The following is a 17,182-nucleotide window of genomic DNA, read 5'->3' as shown; positions in this document are numbered from 1 at the left end:
GCCACTCTCCATAGTGTATAGTAGGTCACTGGAGATGGGAGACCTACCAGAAATATGGAAAACGGCGAATGTGGTCCCAATATACAAAAAGGGCGACAGGCAAGAGGCACTGAACTACAGGCCAGTGTCTTTGACTTGTATACCATGCAAGGTGATGGAGAAGATCATGAGAAAAAACCTGGTAGCACATCTGGAGAGAAGGGACTTCGTGACAAATCGCCAACATGGGTTCAGGGAGGGTAAATCTTGCCTGACTGGCTTAATAGAATTCTACGACCAGGTGACAAAGATTAAGCAAGAAAGAGAGGGCTGGGCGGACTGCATTTTCTTGGATTGTCGGAAAGCCTTTGACACAGTACCGCATAAGAGGCTGGTACATAAGCTGGAGAGACGGGCAAGTGTAGCTGGTAAGGTGCTCCAGTGGATAAGGGAGTACCTAAGCAATAGGAAGCAGAGAGCTATGGTGAGGTGTGAGACCTCCGACTGGCGTGAAGTCACCAGTGGAGTCCCACAGATGTAAATGATCTCCCGGAGGGTATAGATTCATTTCTCTCAATGTTTGCGAACGATGCCAAAATTATGAGAAGGATTAAGACTGAAGAGGACTGTTTGAGGCTTCAAGAAGACCTAGACAAGCTGAAGGAATGGTCGAACAAATGGTTGTTAGAGTTTAACCCAACCAAATGTAATGTAATGAAGATAGGTGTAGGGAGCAGGAGGCCAGATACAAGGTGTCATCTGGGAGAGGAAATTCTTCAGGAGTCAGAGAAAGAAAAAGACTTGAGGGTTGATATCACGCCAGACCTGTCTCCTGCAGCCCATACCAAGAGGATAACATCAGCGGCATATGCCAGGCTGGCCAACATACAAACGGCATTCAGAAACTTGTGTAAAGAATTATTCAGAACTTTGTATACCACATATGTCAGGCCAATCCTGGAGTATGCAGCCCCAGCATGGAGTCCATATCTAGTCAAGGATAAGACTAAACTGGAAAAAGTTCAAAGGTTTGCCACCAGACTAGTACCCGAGCTGAGAGGTATGAGCTACGAAGAGAGATTACGGGAATTAAACCTCACTTCGCTGGAAGACAGAAGAGTTAGAGGGGACATGATCACCACATTCAAGATTCTGAAGGGAAATGATAGGGTAGATAAAGACAGGCTATTTAACACAAGGGGCACACGCACAAGGGGACACAGATGGAAACCGAGTGCCCAAATGAGCCACAGAGATATTAGAAAGAACTTTTTTAGTGTCAGAGTGGGTTGACAAATGAATGCATTAGGAAGTGATGTGGTGGAGGCTGACTCCATACACAGTTTCAAGTGTAGATATGATAGAGCCCAATAGGCTCAGGAATCTGTACACCTGTTGATTGACGGTTGAGAGGCGGGACCAAAGAGCCAGAGCTCAATCCCCCACAAACACAACTAGGTGAGTACAACTAGGTGAGTACATCAGCGCGGTATAGCTCCGGGGAGCCTCCAGGTCTCACCCAGAAAATGGCGTTTCATTACATTCAACGCTGGTTTTTTTAACAGTAACATGATGTTTGCTACTTCAGCTCTGCACTCCTGCACATTGGATATTAAATGAAACAATGGGCAGGAAGTTGAGGTGCAGGCTATCAGCAGCAGTAATTTAAGGGTACTTTATTTACATCCATAACAGTTGAACCGTGTTCATATTAGAGCCCCTTCTTATACATTCAGAATACTCCCCATATTAGAGCACCAAAAGCAACTGGACACACACAATGTACTAACAAATAAAGTTTTCATGAATTATACTTAGATGCAAATTCATTGCATGAAATAAGTGCCTGAAGTTGATGTCCCATAGATGTCATGGTCTATTGGGTATCTCCTTTGGTCATGTTCTGTCACGCCTGTACTGTGCCAACTTCAGTTTGGTCATGTTCTGTGTTTACTAGTTGTGTTTTTACGGGGGTTGAGCTTTGCTCTTTCGGCCCGCCTCTCAACTGTCAATCAACTGTTTACTAACTACTATTTATTTTTTTATTTATTTTTTTTTTCTCCTCCACACACACACACACACACCCCAGGAAGCAGCCTGTGACAGCTGACTAACTCCCAGGTACCTATTTACTGCTAGGTAACAGGGGCATTCAGGGTGAAAGAAACTTTGACCATTTGTTTCTGACTCGTGCGGGAATCGAACCCGCGCCACAGAATTACGAATCCTGCGTGCTATCCACCAGGCTACGAGGCCCCTGTGATGCCTGTCATGCCTATACTGTGTCAGCTTCAGTTTGGTCATGTTCTGCCACACCTGTACTGCAGCCATCTTCAGTTTGGTCATGTTCTGTCACACCTGTACTGTGCCATCTTCAGTTTAGTCATGTTCTGTCACACCTGTACTGCAGCCATCTTCAGTTTAGTCACTGTTCTGTCAGGCCTGTACTGTAGCCATCTTCAGTTTGGTCATGTTCTGTCAGGCCTGTACTGTGCCATCTTCAGGGGAGTCTCCAAAGGAACTGAACAGATGCCGAAGCCAAACCTGACCTGATGGGCAGACCAGCACGGCGAAGTTCAGACTCCCGCACAACTGCTCAAGCAACCGCCGAGCAACCCGGCACCCCCTCATAAACACCCGAAGGCGGGACCACAGCCGCAGCAACACTTGTAGAGGGAAAGACAAGGAAGCAGTCCAAGAGTCCTAAACAAGACCCAGCCAGGTCCGAACCTGGGAAGGAACCAGATGGAACGGCCTCCAGATCATCAGGAATCTGAACTCGGCGATCTGGAAAGAACCACACCCCTGGCGAGCAGACAAGCGAACCGACTGGGAGCCCAGAGCAGCCAGTCGTCGAGGTAGGCCAGAAACCGAATCCCGAGCAGACGTAGACAGGTCACCATGATCCGGTAAAGATGCGTATACACTAAGTGCCAATTACAAACTAGGGAAGGCAACAAAAGTAGCAAGCCTGAAGCCCCCACCACCAACTGTGCCGGAACCCTAGAGAAGAACGTGCCAAGAGGTGACCTGGAGGTCCAGAGACACCATCTACGCACCCGGCCCAAAACAGAAGCTGGACCGGAGACAACAGTCTTCCGATGAGGGCACAGAATCCAGGACGCAGACTGCATAAGTCCAGAAGAACCGCAAGGCCCGTGTCTGCACTAGAACAGGCAGGAACCTCGGAAGGATGAGGGCGGAACGACACGTCCAAATGCACCCACACCAAGATGATATGACGAAGCGTGGGGAAAGAAGCCCACCCCACCAGCCCCGAACCCCCCAAAGGGGAAGAAGCTGCCCGACGCCACCAGAGGCCGGAAGACAACCACAAGCGAGAGCCAATAGAGCAAGCTGCCCACCCCCCTCCAGCGCCCCATCAACAGCGAAGGGAACGGAACCCCTTCCGAAAAAAAATGTATATACTGTATATAAATACATACATACATGGACATATATATACACATATACACATATATACATACATACCTACATACACACAAAATGTATGAAAACATACATACTGTTTCCACTCGATTATCCGGACTATATGAGAAGGACCCCTAGCCGGATATTCACGTGTTCCGGATAATGGTACTTTTCACCTTTGAGTCTAAAAGTGACCATTTCCAACTATTTTTATACTGCAAACAACATAATTTGAATTGCCTTGCCACATATAATTATTAAATATTCAACTACAAACCTCAACTTACCTTGTTGGTGTTCGTCTTCTTGATTGATGCCACACATCTTGAAGTTAAGAATTTTAACAATTTACGTAACCTATACTAACACAACACTAAAATTAACACTTAAAATTACTGTACAGTTCATTAAGCAAAGTTAGTTTTGACTGCCAGCTGCTGAAGCCTCACTGGTTGAGGTGTATAACGCGTAACTTGTCTTTAATTATTAGGACAACCTTCTTCCTCTTAACACCTCCAGAATGATTGATGCTACTACCAGACATAGTCTTGGCCAAAAATGTTCCAAGTTACTACGAAAATAAAAAACATATTTAAAAATATATTTCACTAATGGCGCGACACTGTGGTATAACACGAGGGACGGGAGCACATGGGTTGACCAGAGTTGGACGGGTCCACTTGGGGCAGCTATAGCACGTTGCGTAGGCCGCCAGGAGGAAAAAACTCAATATTTTTTAAGGAAACGTCACCCTGTTCACATTGTTTTTAGGAAAAATATATTTTTGTTATTACATAATTACTAGTATTTCTTTTGTTTTTGACTATGATGAATTGTTGTAAAATTAATGGTAATTCCTAAAACGCTCCTCTCCCACCCTCCCGACACCACCCCCCCCCCCCCCACCTCCTCCACTATGTGCCTTGAGCCACAGCCAGATGGGATTAATACGGTACGGCCCGCCCCATGACTTTCATATCCGGACAATTCAATGCTTATCCGGCTGACTGTCCGGATAGTGCAACATCGGCAGCAAGTTAACCCAGCTCCGATTTTTTATCCAGCTAAACCAGCTTTTCTGTGGGGAGCCCCTACGGCTCCCTGGAGCTTATCAGGCTAATGTATGTTATATTAGACCGGGACATTAGCTAAGGAGTTCAGACCTACCAGGGACCAGCGCCAGAACTTGGCCCCTTCAGAGAGGTTTCAGGGAGCAATGGCCCTGGAAAACCCCCTTGTGGTTGGGGTTTTCCTTATCTGCCATCGACCGGGGCCAGGCACCCAGAAAGGTAGGCATAACAAAACAAACCCCACATGGTAAAAAACTAAAACAAAAAACCGAACAGAGGTAGAAACTCCCTACAATCCCAAGGAAACAAACAAACAAGCAAACATCACACTTTACTGCCGCGCCGATCGTCCGCTCAGCCCTCCCCGCCCCGAAAGGGGGAGGAGGGAGCCCTGGACCTACTGCGCCATTCTGCCAAGCTTCAGTTCGTAAGTTAATGTCAACCGGGATAGATGCTTCTCTGGCCTCAGTTTCCTAGGCGGTGTTTGCCTTGTGTGGCGTTCACTGCCGTGTGTTGTGTTGTGCGGTGGCCAGGTGTTCTTCATCAGTGCCAAGGCTGCATGTGCTTAGGGGCTTCCTTCCCTAAGAGCCCTGTGAGTACTGCCCTTGCGTAACAGGGTTATCTTCCCTGGGGCATTCAGGAACATTTCCCGTAGAGGTTCTTGCTGCTCGGCATTTGCCTCGCCCTTGGGGTCAGCTGGGGCTTGGGGCCCTTGTTTGGCCATGGGTAGGGACTGGTATTGTGCTGGTTAGGGCGTCAAGGTGTTGCACAGCCTGCCACCTAAGCGGCGACCGGTTCCAGTTGCCTCTGGAGACGGTGTACTTTTGCGGGTTTTTTCTTTTGATTTTCTTTTCAATTGCCTGGTAGGGGGTCTGCCTAGTGTGGCTATAGTTCCACTGGTATTGTTTGGCAGCCCTCTGCTAGGCCCCTGTGATTGTACATGTCGCAGGGGTTTTCAGTGCTATCCTCTACCCTCTTGTTATTTTTGGGTTTCTTAACCGGTTAGCAACACCTTGCCTGGGCTTCCCGTAGCAGTCAGCCTACGGACCCTAGAAACCCCTGTCTGGGCTCAGTGAACCATTGAATGTGTCTTCCGGGTTCCAACTCGTCTTGTACGGGATCGTTGGTCGCTGTGCCCTTGTCTCAGGATGACAGTCGCCACTTTTACCTCCATCATGTTGCCTGTTGGGTCACTGACACCTTGACCCAGAGTCTTGCGAGAGATATTCTCTGCTTGTTCTCCAGTACTCTCCTGATGTTATTACTGTTCAGAGTACAGGCGGCATCCATGTTGCAAGCTAGGTTAGGTTGCTGCAACATGCTAGATTGGTTTCCCACTCGGATGCCCCCAGGCCGCCCCGTTTTGGTTAGGTGCTGTTCACCCCTTTCCCTCCCTGTTCCCAGCTCTGGACCGCCTGCTGGTTTCTGGGTTCGGGGCGGGGTTTAGTTGGGGCCGAGACTCGGGGAGGTTTCGGGGGCTGCCCCGTTCGGGTTGGGGGACGGAGGTTTTCGAGCCTTTTCTTCCTGCCAAGGCTTCTGGGTCTTACCAGCGGCCCTTTCTTGCTGCCTTTCCCATGGACTCTTCCTTTTCTTTAAGGGCGGAGGGCTTGGAGGACGGCTCTACCCCGGGGCCTCTGTTGCTGGTTCCCGGGGCTGTGGGGGATGCCTGCTAGCAGTTCTGGGGCAGTTTGCCCCTGCCTGGGTTTTCTGCTTTTACACAGAGTTTTTCGCCCATCCAGTCTGCTTGCTTCCCACTTTTGCTGGCGTGTTTTCGTATCTTTAGCGTCGGTCACAGCCCTCTGTTCTGGTGGCCATTTTCGTCTGCCGGTTTCCCGGCATGGCCACCAAGGCGGCGTTGTGGTTTGTTTACATGCAACTGGGTGTGCGAGCGAGCTTCTTGAGTGAGTTTTTTTGGCCTTTGGGTTTGGGCTCAGTGTCCCTGGCTGTTATGCTTGCTCCCACACCTTGTCCCTTCAGTTTTTGGTCTGTTATGACCGTTTCCCTGGGGGTTCTGTCTGGGGGCTGTGCTTTGCCTTTCTGTGGTGTTTCTCCTCTGGCAAATGTGGTGGTTTGGGCTCCCCCTGATTCGATTCTGGGTTCTTTTGGGTTCTTTGGTTTCTTTCTGGAGGTTTCTTCCTCTTGGGCTCCCTTTGTAGGTTCTGGGGACTTTGTTTCCTCATGTGTGACCCGGTTCTGCCTTCTGGAGTTCCGGGGTCTTCCTGGCTTGCAGACTGATCTTTTTGGGTCTTGGCACATGTTGTGGTCGTGCTGGGACTTTGAGGTCTTGTTGTCGAGGTGGGCCTTTTGATGCAGTTTTGTGCCTTCTTTGCCTGGCCGGCGTGGTGCTCTCTGCCCACTGGTCGGCGGCTTGTACTTTTATTTTCAAGTAATTACCTAAGTGTAGTTACAACACCTTGACGCCCTAACCAGCACAATACAGGTCCCTACCCAAGACCAAACAAGGGTCCTAAGCCCCAGCTGGCCTCAAGGGCGAGGCAAATATCTAGCAGCAAGAATCTCAACGGGAATGGTTCCCGAACGCCCCAGGGAAGATAACCCTGTCACACAGGGGCAGTACTCACAGGGCGCTTAGGGAAGGAAGCTCCTAGGCGGATGCAGCCCCGGTACTAATGAGGAACACCTGGCCACTGCACAACACAAAAACACAGCAGTAAATGCCATGAAAGCAAACACCACCTATGAAACTGTCCGTCTCAGTTGTCCGAGAGAAAGAAGCGTCTGTCCCAGTTGACATTAGCTTACGAACTGGTGCTAGGCAGCCGGCACTGTAAGGTCTGGGAACCCGTCCTCCTTTCAGGGCGGGGAGGGCTGCAAGGACGAGCAGCGCGGCAGTATTGTGATTGCTTGTTTCTTTGGGATTGTAGGGAGTTTCTACCTCTCTGTTTGGTTTTTTGTTTTAGTTTCTTACCATGTGGAGTTTGTTTTGTTATGCCTACCTTTCTGGGTGCCAAACCCCGGTCGATGGCAGATAAGGAAAAACCCCAACCATATGGGGTTTTCCAGGGCCATTGATCCCTGAAACCTCTCTGAAGGGGCTAGGTTCTGGTGCTGGTCCCTGGTAGGTCTGAACTCCATAGCTAATGTCCCGGTCTAATATAACATACATTAGTCCGATAAGCTCCAGGGAGCCGTAGGGGCTCCCCACAGAAAAAGACTAATTCTAACACAGTTCACCCAATGTAGTTGTATTTGTAGTTCACCAACAAATTAAAGCTGGAAGTCTGCACATTAACCTCACATATATTACTTCATTTTAAATCCAATGTCTTGGAGCAGAGAACCAAAACAACAGAAACTGTCACTGTTCAAATACTTACTGACTACTATTCTTTTAATGTCAACATATACATCTTACATATCTAATAATGAATTCCATAGCATAAATTCCATTAAAACCTCTAATAACAGGTGTTGGATTAATCATTTACCAACAATACTGATACCTGTCAGCTCTTAAGAGACCAGCATGATGAACTCCAAATCCAGATTCAAATAACTCTGCCAGCTTTTTGTTTCTTGATCGGCCTATGTCTTTGCGAGCTCGGGTAACATCTGGTCCATCATCTGGAAGGAAGTCTTGGGTCTTGCCCATCTCCTGAGCCAACTTAATCAAATTTTCAGCAGTACGTAAAGTACCATTACGGGCATGAACAAAGACCATTACCTGAAAATATAGAAAACAAAATTATACAAAGAACAAATCATATGCAGTAATTTTATTCAAAACTTCATGTAATTACCTAAGTGTAGTTACAGGATGAGAGCTACACTCGTAGTGACAGGGGCCTGACAGCTGAGTGGACAGCACTTCGGATTCGTAGTCCTGAGGTTCCGGGTTCGATTCCCGGTGGAGGCGGAAACAAAAATGGGCAGTTTCTTTCACCCTGATGTGCCTGTTACCTACTTGTAAATAGGTACCTGGGAGTTAGACAGTTGCTACGGGCTACTTCAACACAACCGTGGACCTCTGATGTTTATACAGTTCTCTCTAATTGTGCCTGTGGCACCCCTGCTCTTCACTGGTTCTATGCTGCATTTTCTTCCATATCGTTCACTCCAAAATGTTGTTATTTTACTTTGCCAATTTGGGACCTGGCCCTCCAGTATTTTCCACTTGTATATTATTTGATATCTCTTCCATCGTCTTTCTAGCGAGTACATTCAGAGAGCTTTGAGACGATCCCAATAATTTAGATGCTTTATCTTGTTTATGTATCCCGTATATGTTCTCTGTACGCCCTCTATTTCAGCAATCTCTCCTGCTCTGAATGGGGATTTGAGTACTGAGCAGTACTCAAGACAGGACAGCACAAGTGATTTGAAGAGTACAACCACTGTGATGGGATCCCAGGATTTGAAAGGTCTCGTAATCCATCCTATCATTTTCCTGGCTGCCACAATATTTGCTTAGTTATGCTCCCTAAAATTTAGGTCGCTAGACATCATTATTCCCAAATCCTTTACATGAGAGCTACACTAACAAACGGAGTTTCTAATTTCCTACTCTGCTCAATATCTTCAGCAGAGTTAATATTCATGCTGATTTTTGGTTCATTTGCAAAGGATGATACGAAGCTGTGCCTTGTATTTGAGTCTATATCTGATATGAGAATAAGGAAAAGCAGTGGTGCAAGGACTGTACCTTGAGGTACTGAGCTTTTAACTGCGCTTGGACTCGATTTTATATGGTTGACTGTTACTCTCTGTGTTCTGTTCGACAGAAAACTGAGTATCCAGTGTCCTACTTTACCAGTTATTCCCATTGACCTCATTTTGTGTGCTATCACTCCATGGTCACATATATCGAATGCCTTTGCGAAATCTGTGTATACCACATCTGCATTCTGTTTTTTTTCTAATGCCTCAGTGATTTTGCCGTAATGGTAAAGTAGCTGTGAGAGGCATGATCTTCCTGCTCTAAATCCATGTTGGCCTGGATTGTGGAGGTCATGGGTCTCCATGAAACTTGTGACCTGACTCCTGATCACTCTCTCAAATACAGTGGTACCTCGGAATGCGAGTGTCCCTGTATGCGAGTATTCGGAATACGAGCAGGATTTCCTCGGAAAATATGTCTCGGAACGCGAGGGTTACCTCGGGACACGAGTTTGTTGATACACGTACAGGCCGACCCAGCGCGTGGTGGTTCGGCGATCGTCGCCCCTCCGCCCCTCAGTTTACCATTGTCTCGCACCCAGTGACTACCCCACATCAATTCTTCTCGCGGATTTTCAGTGTTTTGTTGGATTTTTGGTGATTTGACTATACAATTTGTTATTATATATCTCACCATGGGTCCCAAGAAAGCCAGTGGTAAGGATAAAGGCCAGAAAGCCCATGTGAGGATGACAATAGAGGAGAAACAAGAGATCATTCGGAAGCATGAGAACGGTACACGTGTTGTTGAACTTTGTAGGCAGTACAACAAAGCCACATCAACAATATGCACTATACTTAAGAAGAAAAATGAGATTATGAGTGCTAAAGTGGCAAAAGGAGTCAGAACAATAATGAAACAAAGACCACAAATACTTGAAGTGGAAAAGTTGTTATTAATTTGGATACACGACAAGGAGTTAAGGGGTGATAGTGTTTCGGAGGCCATTATTTGAGAGAAAGCCAGGGTTTGGACAGATTTGTGGTGAGGAAATCGAGCAGTGAGCCTCAACCAGGACCTAGTGGCACTCATAAAACGTCCCAGGGAGAGCACACCAGAAAGGTCTTCACTGCCTGATGTGATAATGGAAGGGGATTCCCCTTCCAAACAGTAACTCCTCTCCTCCTCCCCCCTCCTCACCATCTTCCATACGCCTACAGCATTCAACAGCAAGGTAAGTAATAACTTGAACATAGTTTTGTAGGTTTATTTAGATGAATTAGGTATAAAAATTTTGTTTGATGTGGGGTTTTTGGGGTAGTCAGGAACGGATTAATTCATTTCCCTTTATTTCTTATGGGGAAATTAGCTTCGGAATACGAGTTTTCGGAATACGAGGCGTCTCCAGGAACCAATTAAACTCTTAAACTGAGGTATGCCTGTACTTTTATTATGTGGGATGTTAGTGCAACTGGTCTATAATTCTTTGCTAATGCTTTGCTACCTCCCTTGTGTAGAGGGGCTATGTTTGCTGGTTTAAGCGCATCTGGTATCTCCCCCGTGTCAAAGCTGTATGTATCCCCCCCATATGACCAAGCATATTTAATGCCTCTAACCTCTCTTCATAACTCTTGTATTTCAGTTCTGGAAGCCATTTTGTAGCAAGCCATTGCACCTTTTCTAGTTTACTAATGAGCTTCTTGAGATATGGGCACCATATAACTGCTGCATATTCCAAATTTGGTTTTACTAAAGTCAAGAACAAGTTTTTAGTATTTCACCACCCATGAACAGTACTTAAAAGTGAATCTGCAGTTGAAAAGCGCCGCATGTGCTCCTTGCCTGATGTCCATTACGTGTTCCTATGGGGATAGTCTACTGTCCAGAACCAACCCTAGATCTCTTTGTTTGCTAGAGTTCTTTAAGGCCTGTCCCCATAATTTGTAGGTTATTTGTGGTCTATTTTTCTCCTTTTCCACATTCCATAACATGGCATTTATTCATATTGAATTTCATTTGCCACATGGTGCTCCAAACACTACTTTCAATCGTCGACATCTCTCCTCCCTAGTAGCTTAGCATCATTCGCAAACATGTTCATATAATTTTGTATTCCTTCTGGGAGATCATTTATATAGATGATAAACATTGCTGGTGCAAGAACTGAACCACACACAGAGATCATGATAACGTGATGCATCAAATGAACAAATCCTCGTCACGGCCCTTGTGGATTTGTTCAAGAACTGAACCCTGTCGTACTCCACTAGTAACACTCCTCCAACCAGATACATTGCCTCTAATTACTGCCCTAATCTGTCTGCCAGTTAGAACACCATTATGAGGAATGGTAAATAAGAGGTCCTTATATCAAGTGGATACTGTACAGTAATTCTCATAATGAGGAGGAATAATTTCTTGTGAGAGCAGTCAAGGAAGTGCAGTTTGTGCAGCATTTAAGTACTGCTGCATTCAGTTAAGTTCTACATAGGCCTGACACATAGTATTACTAAACAAAACAGGTTTCAATCTAAGCATAACATTCTGTTAAGTTAATAAGAAAGCAATTACTAACCTGGTGACCACGTTCCAAAAAGTGTAGACATTTATCAAAAGTGACTTTATCCATATCCTCCATTTGCTTGAACCTCCCTATGGCTTTTACTCCAACAAAAGTCAAGCCTAGTGGCACTGGTCGGAACCGTCTGTAGAGGCACAAGAGACACACACATTACATGTAGAGGATAACTGCTTACACCAGACTTTTCAAATTATAAGTGTGTTTAAATTTACTTCATACAAATAAATAATAATAATAATAATAATAATAATAATAATAATAATAATAATAATAATACAGTAGATTGGAGATATATCATAGAGCTAAGTAGAAATGGCATTCTCATAACTGTTAATCTAACATGTTGAAATAACAATCCTGATCTTACCCATCAAAGTAGAAGAGACCTTTGAATGGATTTACTCTAAGAAAAGAAGCCACATCTATGTAGTTTGGCAGAGTAGCAGAGAGACCCACTATTCTAATCATGGACTGCTGAGACTCCACCTGTAAGGACCAAAAGCATCATCATGTGTCTGTAGTTTAAACAAGTACAAAACATTGAATATGTAGGATACAAAGGATATGTTATACTGTACTCATTAATATTTTGAGAACAAAGTTTTAGTAATTAAAGTGTTGAAGGTCATACGCAGTCAAACATAAGACACTCTTCTGTATCACACAAACTTCTTTCCAAAGAACTAGATCAGCATCTAACATAGAACAAGAAAAATACCAAGAAATCTTAACCTACAGAAAGAATATTAGTGTAACAGAGTGCGTACCATGCGCAAGGTGCGAGCCACAAGACTTTCCAAAACAGGACCTCGGTCACCATGCAGCAAGTGGACCTCATCAATGATCAGCAGCTTAACTAACTGCGAGAGTTGGGTGTCACCTGTGAATACAGTAAGGATAATTACTGTATAGACTCATTTTTATAGTGATAAATATAATATTATAATATTAGATTAAATATTGCATTTCAAACAACTTTAAAGCATTGATCATGACAAACTGTCCTTTAAGAATAATAATAAGATATTGTCCATGGTGCAAAAACCCTCCCTGGAAGACCAAGGACCAACATCAATCCTCCCCAGATGTGAGGCAGATATAAACATTGTTAAAACAATAATGAATTAAGACTCACAGAAAAAGTGCAAGAAACAAACCAGCGTTGAATGTAATGAAACGGCATTTTCTGGGCGAGACCCGGAGGCTCCCCGGAGCAATACCGGGCTGATGTGTATATATAAGACCGTGGCAACAATCAATGGAAGGAGTTCTAAGCCTACCAGGGACCAGAGCCAGACCCTGGCCCTCTCAAGAGAGGCACGAGGAGCAATGGCCTAAAGACACCCCTGTGTAATTGGAAGCAGTCTTTGTCTACCATCTACCAGGTCAGGCACCCAGAAAGGTAGGAATTCCAAAACAAACTACTGCTGATTAAATAAATTGCAAACCGAAAGCCGAACAAGCAACAGAACTCCCCAATCAAAACCAAGGAAACAAGTATGACGCCAGCACAACGACGCGCATCCGTGTGCGGAACCGCCCCCTCCCCGAGAGGGGGACAGGAGGGTCCCAGACCTACATGTCAGCAACTCTCCCCAGTTCAGAGGCTGAGAATCAAAAAACACGAAAAAACGCCGACTGGAGGGAGGGAGGGATGCTGGAGAGCCTCCGGGTCTCACCCAGAAAATGGCGTTTCATTACATTCAACACTGGGTTTCTGTGGAGAGCCCCTTTGGGTCCCCAGAGATACCTAACCAAAGATAAACAAAAAGAGGGACTTACCCGGGAGGCGGTCATCACTCGCTCCTCAACTCGAAGTCAAAGACAAATGGCTGCCACCTGCGACCTAAGGCTACACACGCCCAAGAAGGCCCAGGAACATAAACAAGATACCGTGCAGCCAGGAACCTGTTAGACCTCCATTAGCCCCATGCCCGAAGGTCAGCCCAGGACATATTCCCAAAAACAGCAGCCAAAGCCGCGAACTTACGAACGTCAGGGATAGACTGCAGGCTGGCTAGACCAAATAATCCTGCGGATGACCTGGGAGAACCGCGCCTTGGAACAGGGAATAAGGGAAACCGGGTCCACCCAAAGTGTGTCCCCCCTGCAACGGAGCCCGTGGCGAGCTGGACAACTGGACACAAAACATGATGCACCCACGGCCAAACCAACCAAGCATCAACAACCCATGGGACCCCTTCTGAAAGTAGCAGACTGATTCTTCACCAGAGAAGGACGAGAAGGCTGCAAACGAACGAAACGACCACCAGGACTGAAAGAGCAGAAACCCCTGCACCGGAGGAGAGCATGAAGCTCCCTGACCCGACCCCCAGAGGCCTATGCCCTCAAGAAAAGAGCCTTAGAAAACAGTCCTGAACTGAGGGGACCACCACAAACCGATGAGAAGAGAGAAAAGAGAGCACCCGGTTGTGACGAGGAGAGCACCCAGTCCAACGACCAGGACAGCTCAGGCGACGCATGAGTCGGCCGGAGGTGAAACAACGTCCGAGAAAACTTGCGGAACGGAGCAGAAGAGACATCCACCCCGAAAGCAAGTTGCAGTGGCTCAGCCAGGGCCGCACGAAATGAGGCGACAGTACTTGGCACAAGATGACGGTCCTGAAACAACTAAGAGAGAAAGGACAAAACAACCCGAACAGAAATCAAAGACAACCTACGAAGAGACAAAAATTGTTGAAAGGACCGGCAGGAAATTTCATACTGCCGTCTAGACAAAACTCACAGGTGGGACACCATCAACTAAGCCACCTGATCACCATACAAATGGTGATACACCTGTGTCAAAAAGACCAGACACAAAGAGTGGAGGAGATCAAACCAGCCATGTAATGGACCGGACTGATCTGCTGAAAGAGGCAGAGCCGCGGGAAGACCCTCAGGTTCGGACATCGAGCAAGAAGCGCCTGAAACCAAGGCTGGCCCGGCTACCAAGGAACCAACAGGACTACTCTCCCTTGGCAAGTCTCCAACTGAGCCAGGATCCGGAGCAACAACCAGACGGGAGGCAAGAGGTACAGGTAACTCCGCCTCGACCAGTCCAGCCGAAAGGCATCGATCCCGACAGCCTTGCAGTCTGGGAAGGGAAGGGCACCACATAAACTGGAAGATGCCTCGACCACGTCGATGTGAATAGGTCCACCTCTGAGTGCCTGTACACCTGGCAGAGCCAACTGAATGAGTCGACGTTGACCGTCCATTCCGTGGAAAGGGGAACGAACCGAGACAGGTCGTCCGCCAGGACGTTTGACACCCCGTGAACATAAACCGCCAGGAGATCCAAACTCCGAGAACACAGCAGACGAGTCACCCCGAAGCGACCAGCCGTAAAGAACCTAGGACCGCATGAAACCCCCGCGGTTCAGAAAATGAACCAACGGGGAGCAGTCCAAATGGAGCCAGATCGTTGCTCCTCGAGTGACCCAAATCGTCTGAAACGAATGCCACACCGCCGCAAACTCCTGCACCATGCTGTGAGCTTGACAGAATGGCAGACCCCACCGACCCTGGACGGCCTGGTGAGCACTTGTCACAAAACCCCAGCCGAGAGACGAGGCATCCGTGAACACATCAAGCAAAGGCTCAGGGAGGCGCCACGGCACAGAACCCTGAAAAACCTGCAGAGGAAGCTGGCGACACAGCAGCCGACGCAAGGCTCCCGTGATCCGAACCCATCGATCGCGAGAGCAGAAGAAGGGATGACCCCAAAAGAAACCAGAACATCTGCCGAAGCCAGATCCGACTCGATGGGTAGACCAGCAAGGCGAATTCAGGCTCCCGCACAGCTGCTCAAACAATTCATGTGTGACCCAGGTGCCCTCCAAAAAAAGGCGGAGGCGGGACCACAGCTGCAACAGCATCACAGGAGGGAGAGACAAGGAAGCAGTCCGAGAGTCCCACACCAGACCCAGCCAAGCCCGAACCTGATGGGGAACCAAAAGGGACTTCCTCCAGTGCACCATGAACCCGAACCCGGTGAGCTGAGAAAGAACCATATCCCTGGCACATGCGAACTGGCTGGGAGCCCACACCAGGCAGTCGTTGAGGTAAGCCAGAACCTGAACCCCTAACAGAAGCAAACAGGTCACCATGACCCAGTAAGGCGTGTGAACACTCGAGGTACCAAATTCAAGCCGAATGGAATGCAATGAAAGTGGTAAGCTTGTCATAACAGAGCCAGTCACTGAACCCCTGATGAAAAGGCATCTTGAGGTTATCTTGAGATGATTTCAGGGCTTTAGTGTCCCCGCAGCCCGGTCCTCGACCAGGCCTCCACCTCCAGGAAGCAGCCCGTGACAGCTGACTAACACCCAGGTACCTATTTTACTGCTAGGTAACAGAGGCATAGGTGAAAGAAACTCTGCCCATTGTTTCTCGCCGACGTCCGGGATCAAATCCGGGACCACAGGATCACAAGTCCAGTGTGCTGTCCGCTCAACTGACTGGCTCCCTCGGTCCCTCGGCATGTGTACCATAAAATTATAAAACTGAAACGCGTCCTGGAGGTCCCGAGACACCATCCAGGCACCCGGCGCCAAAAGCAGCCGAACCTGACCCCGAGTGGTCATCCGAAAGGAGGGGCAAAAGTTCCAGGGATTCAGACCAGTATGAATCACAGATCCACACAGTCCCGTTTCGTAACTGAAAACAGGTGGAAACCCACCTGAGGGACTTTGTTATTTTGACCACACCCAAGCAAACCCACCCCCGGATGACCTGACAGAGCACAGGAGAAGAGGCCTGCCCTGCCAGCCCAGATCCCCCCGAAGGAGGAGCGACCCAACGCCACCACAGGTCGGAGGAAACGACCCGAAATGCTCACGAATCGTGGGACCTGGCGAGAGACAGCAAACAGGGCGAGCCTCCCCCTCCTATCGCCCCGTCAACTGGGCAACCCACGAAAGGGCCGACGACCCCTACAAAAGCCCAACTGACACTAAGAGTGATCACTGCACCAAACAGAACGCCGACAGCTCCAGAGGAGGTGCCGGCCCCGAATCTGACACTACTGGCTTACGACGACTGAAGGAACCCTGAGGCCTGGCACGACCCTTCCGGGCAGGACCTCCATGGCCAATCCCCGGAAAACTTACAAGTCCGACAAAGGCCATCACAGGACAAAGCCACCTGCAGAAAATGCAACACTGCAGACTCTGCAAACAGCAACGGACAAAAAAACAGCGTTAAATGTAATGAAACGCCATTTTCTAGGTGAGCCCCGGAGGCTCCCTGGAGCTTATCGGGCTAATGTATGTTATATTAGACCGGGACATTAGCTAAGGAGTTCAGACCTACCAGGGACCAGCGCCAGAACCTGGCCCTTTCAGAGAGGTTTCAGGGAGCAATGGCCCTGGAAAACCCCCTTGTGGTTGGGGTTTTCCCTATCTGCCATTGACCGGGGTTTGCACCCAGAAAGGTAGGCATAACAAAACAAACCCCACATGGTAAAAACTAAAACAAAAAACCGAACAGAGGTAGAAA

The 17,182-nt window shown here is 47.7% G+C and overlaps 1 protein-coding gene across 1 annotated transcript in view; it reads right to left on the bottom strand.

Moving 5' to 3' along the window:
• The window catches only part of obe (activating signal cointegrator 1 complex subunit obelus), a 565,443-nt gene that overhangs the window by 372,503 nt on the left and 175,758 nt on the right, over nucleotides 1-17,182 (bottom strand). The window contains exons 15-18 of the mRNA XM_069330748.1: nucleotides 12,448-12,560; nucleotides 12,048-12,166; nucleotides 11,675-11,804; nucleotides 7,946-8,166 (exon numbers count right to left, since the gene is read on the bottom strand). Of these exons, the coding sequence (XP_069186849.1) occupies nucleotides 7,946-8,166; nucleotides 11,675-11,804; nucleotides 12,048-12,166; nucleotides 12,448-12,560 (583 nt within the window). The remainder of the gene's footprint in view (nucleotides 1-7,945; nucleotides 8,167-11,674; nucleotides 11,805-12,047; nucleotides 12,167-12,447; nucleotides 12,561-17,182) is intronic.

The sequence above is a fragment of the Procambarus clarkii genome, chromosome 24 (genome assembly GCF_040958095.1).
Source record: "Procambarus clarkii isolate CNS0578487 chromosome 24, FALCON_Pclarkii_2.0, whole genome shotgun sequence".
Lineage (NCBI taxonomy): Eukaryota > Metazoa > Arthropoda > Malacostraca > Decapoda > Cambaridae > Procambarus > Procambarus clarkii.
The sequence above is the reverse complement of the archived record's forward strand: the minus strand, read 5'-3'. Positions and strand labels throughout refer to the sequence as shown.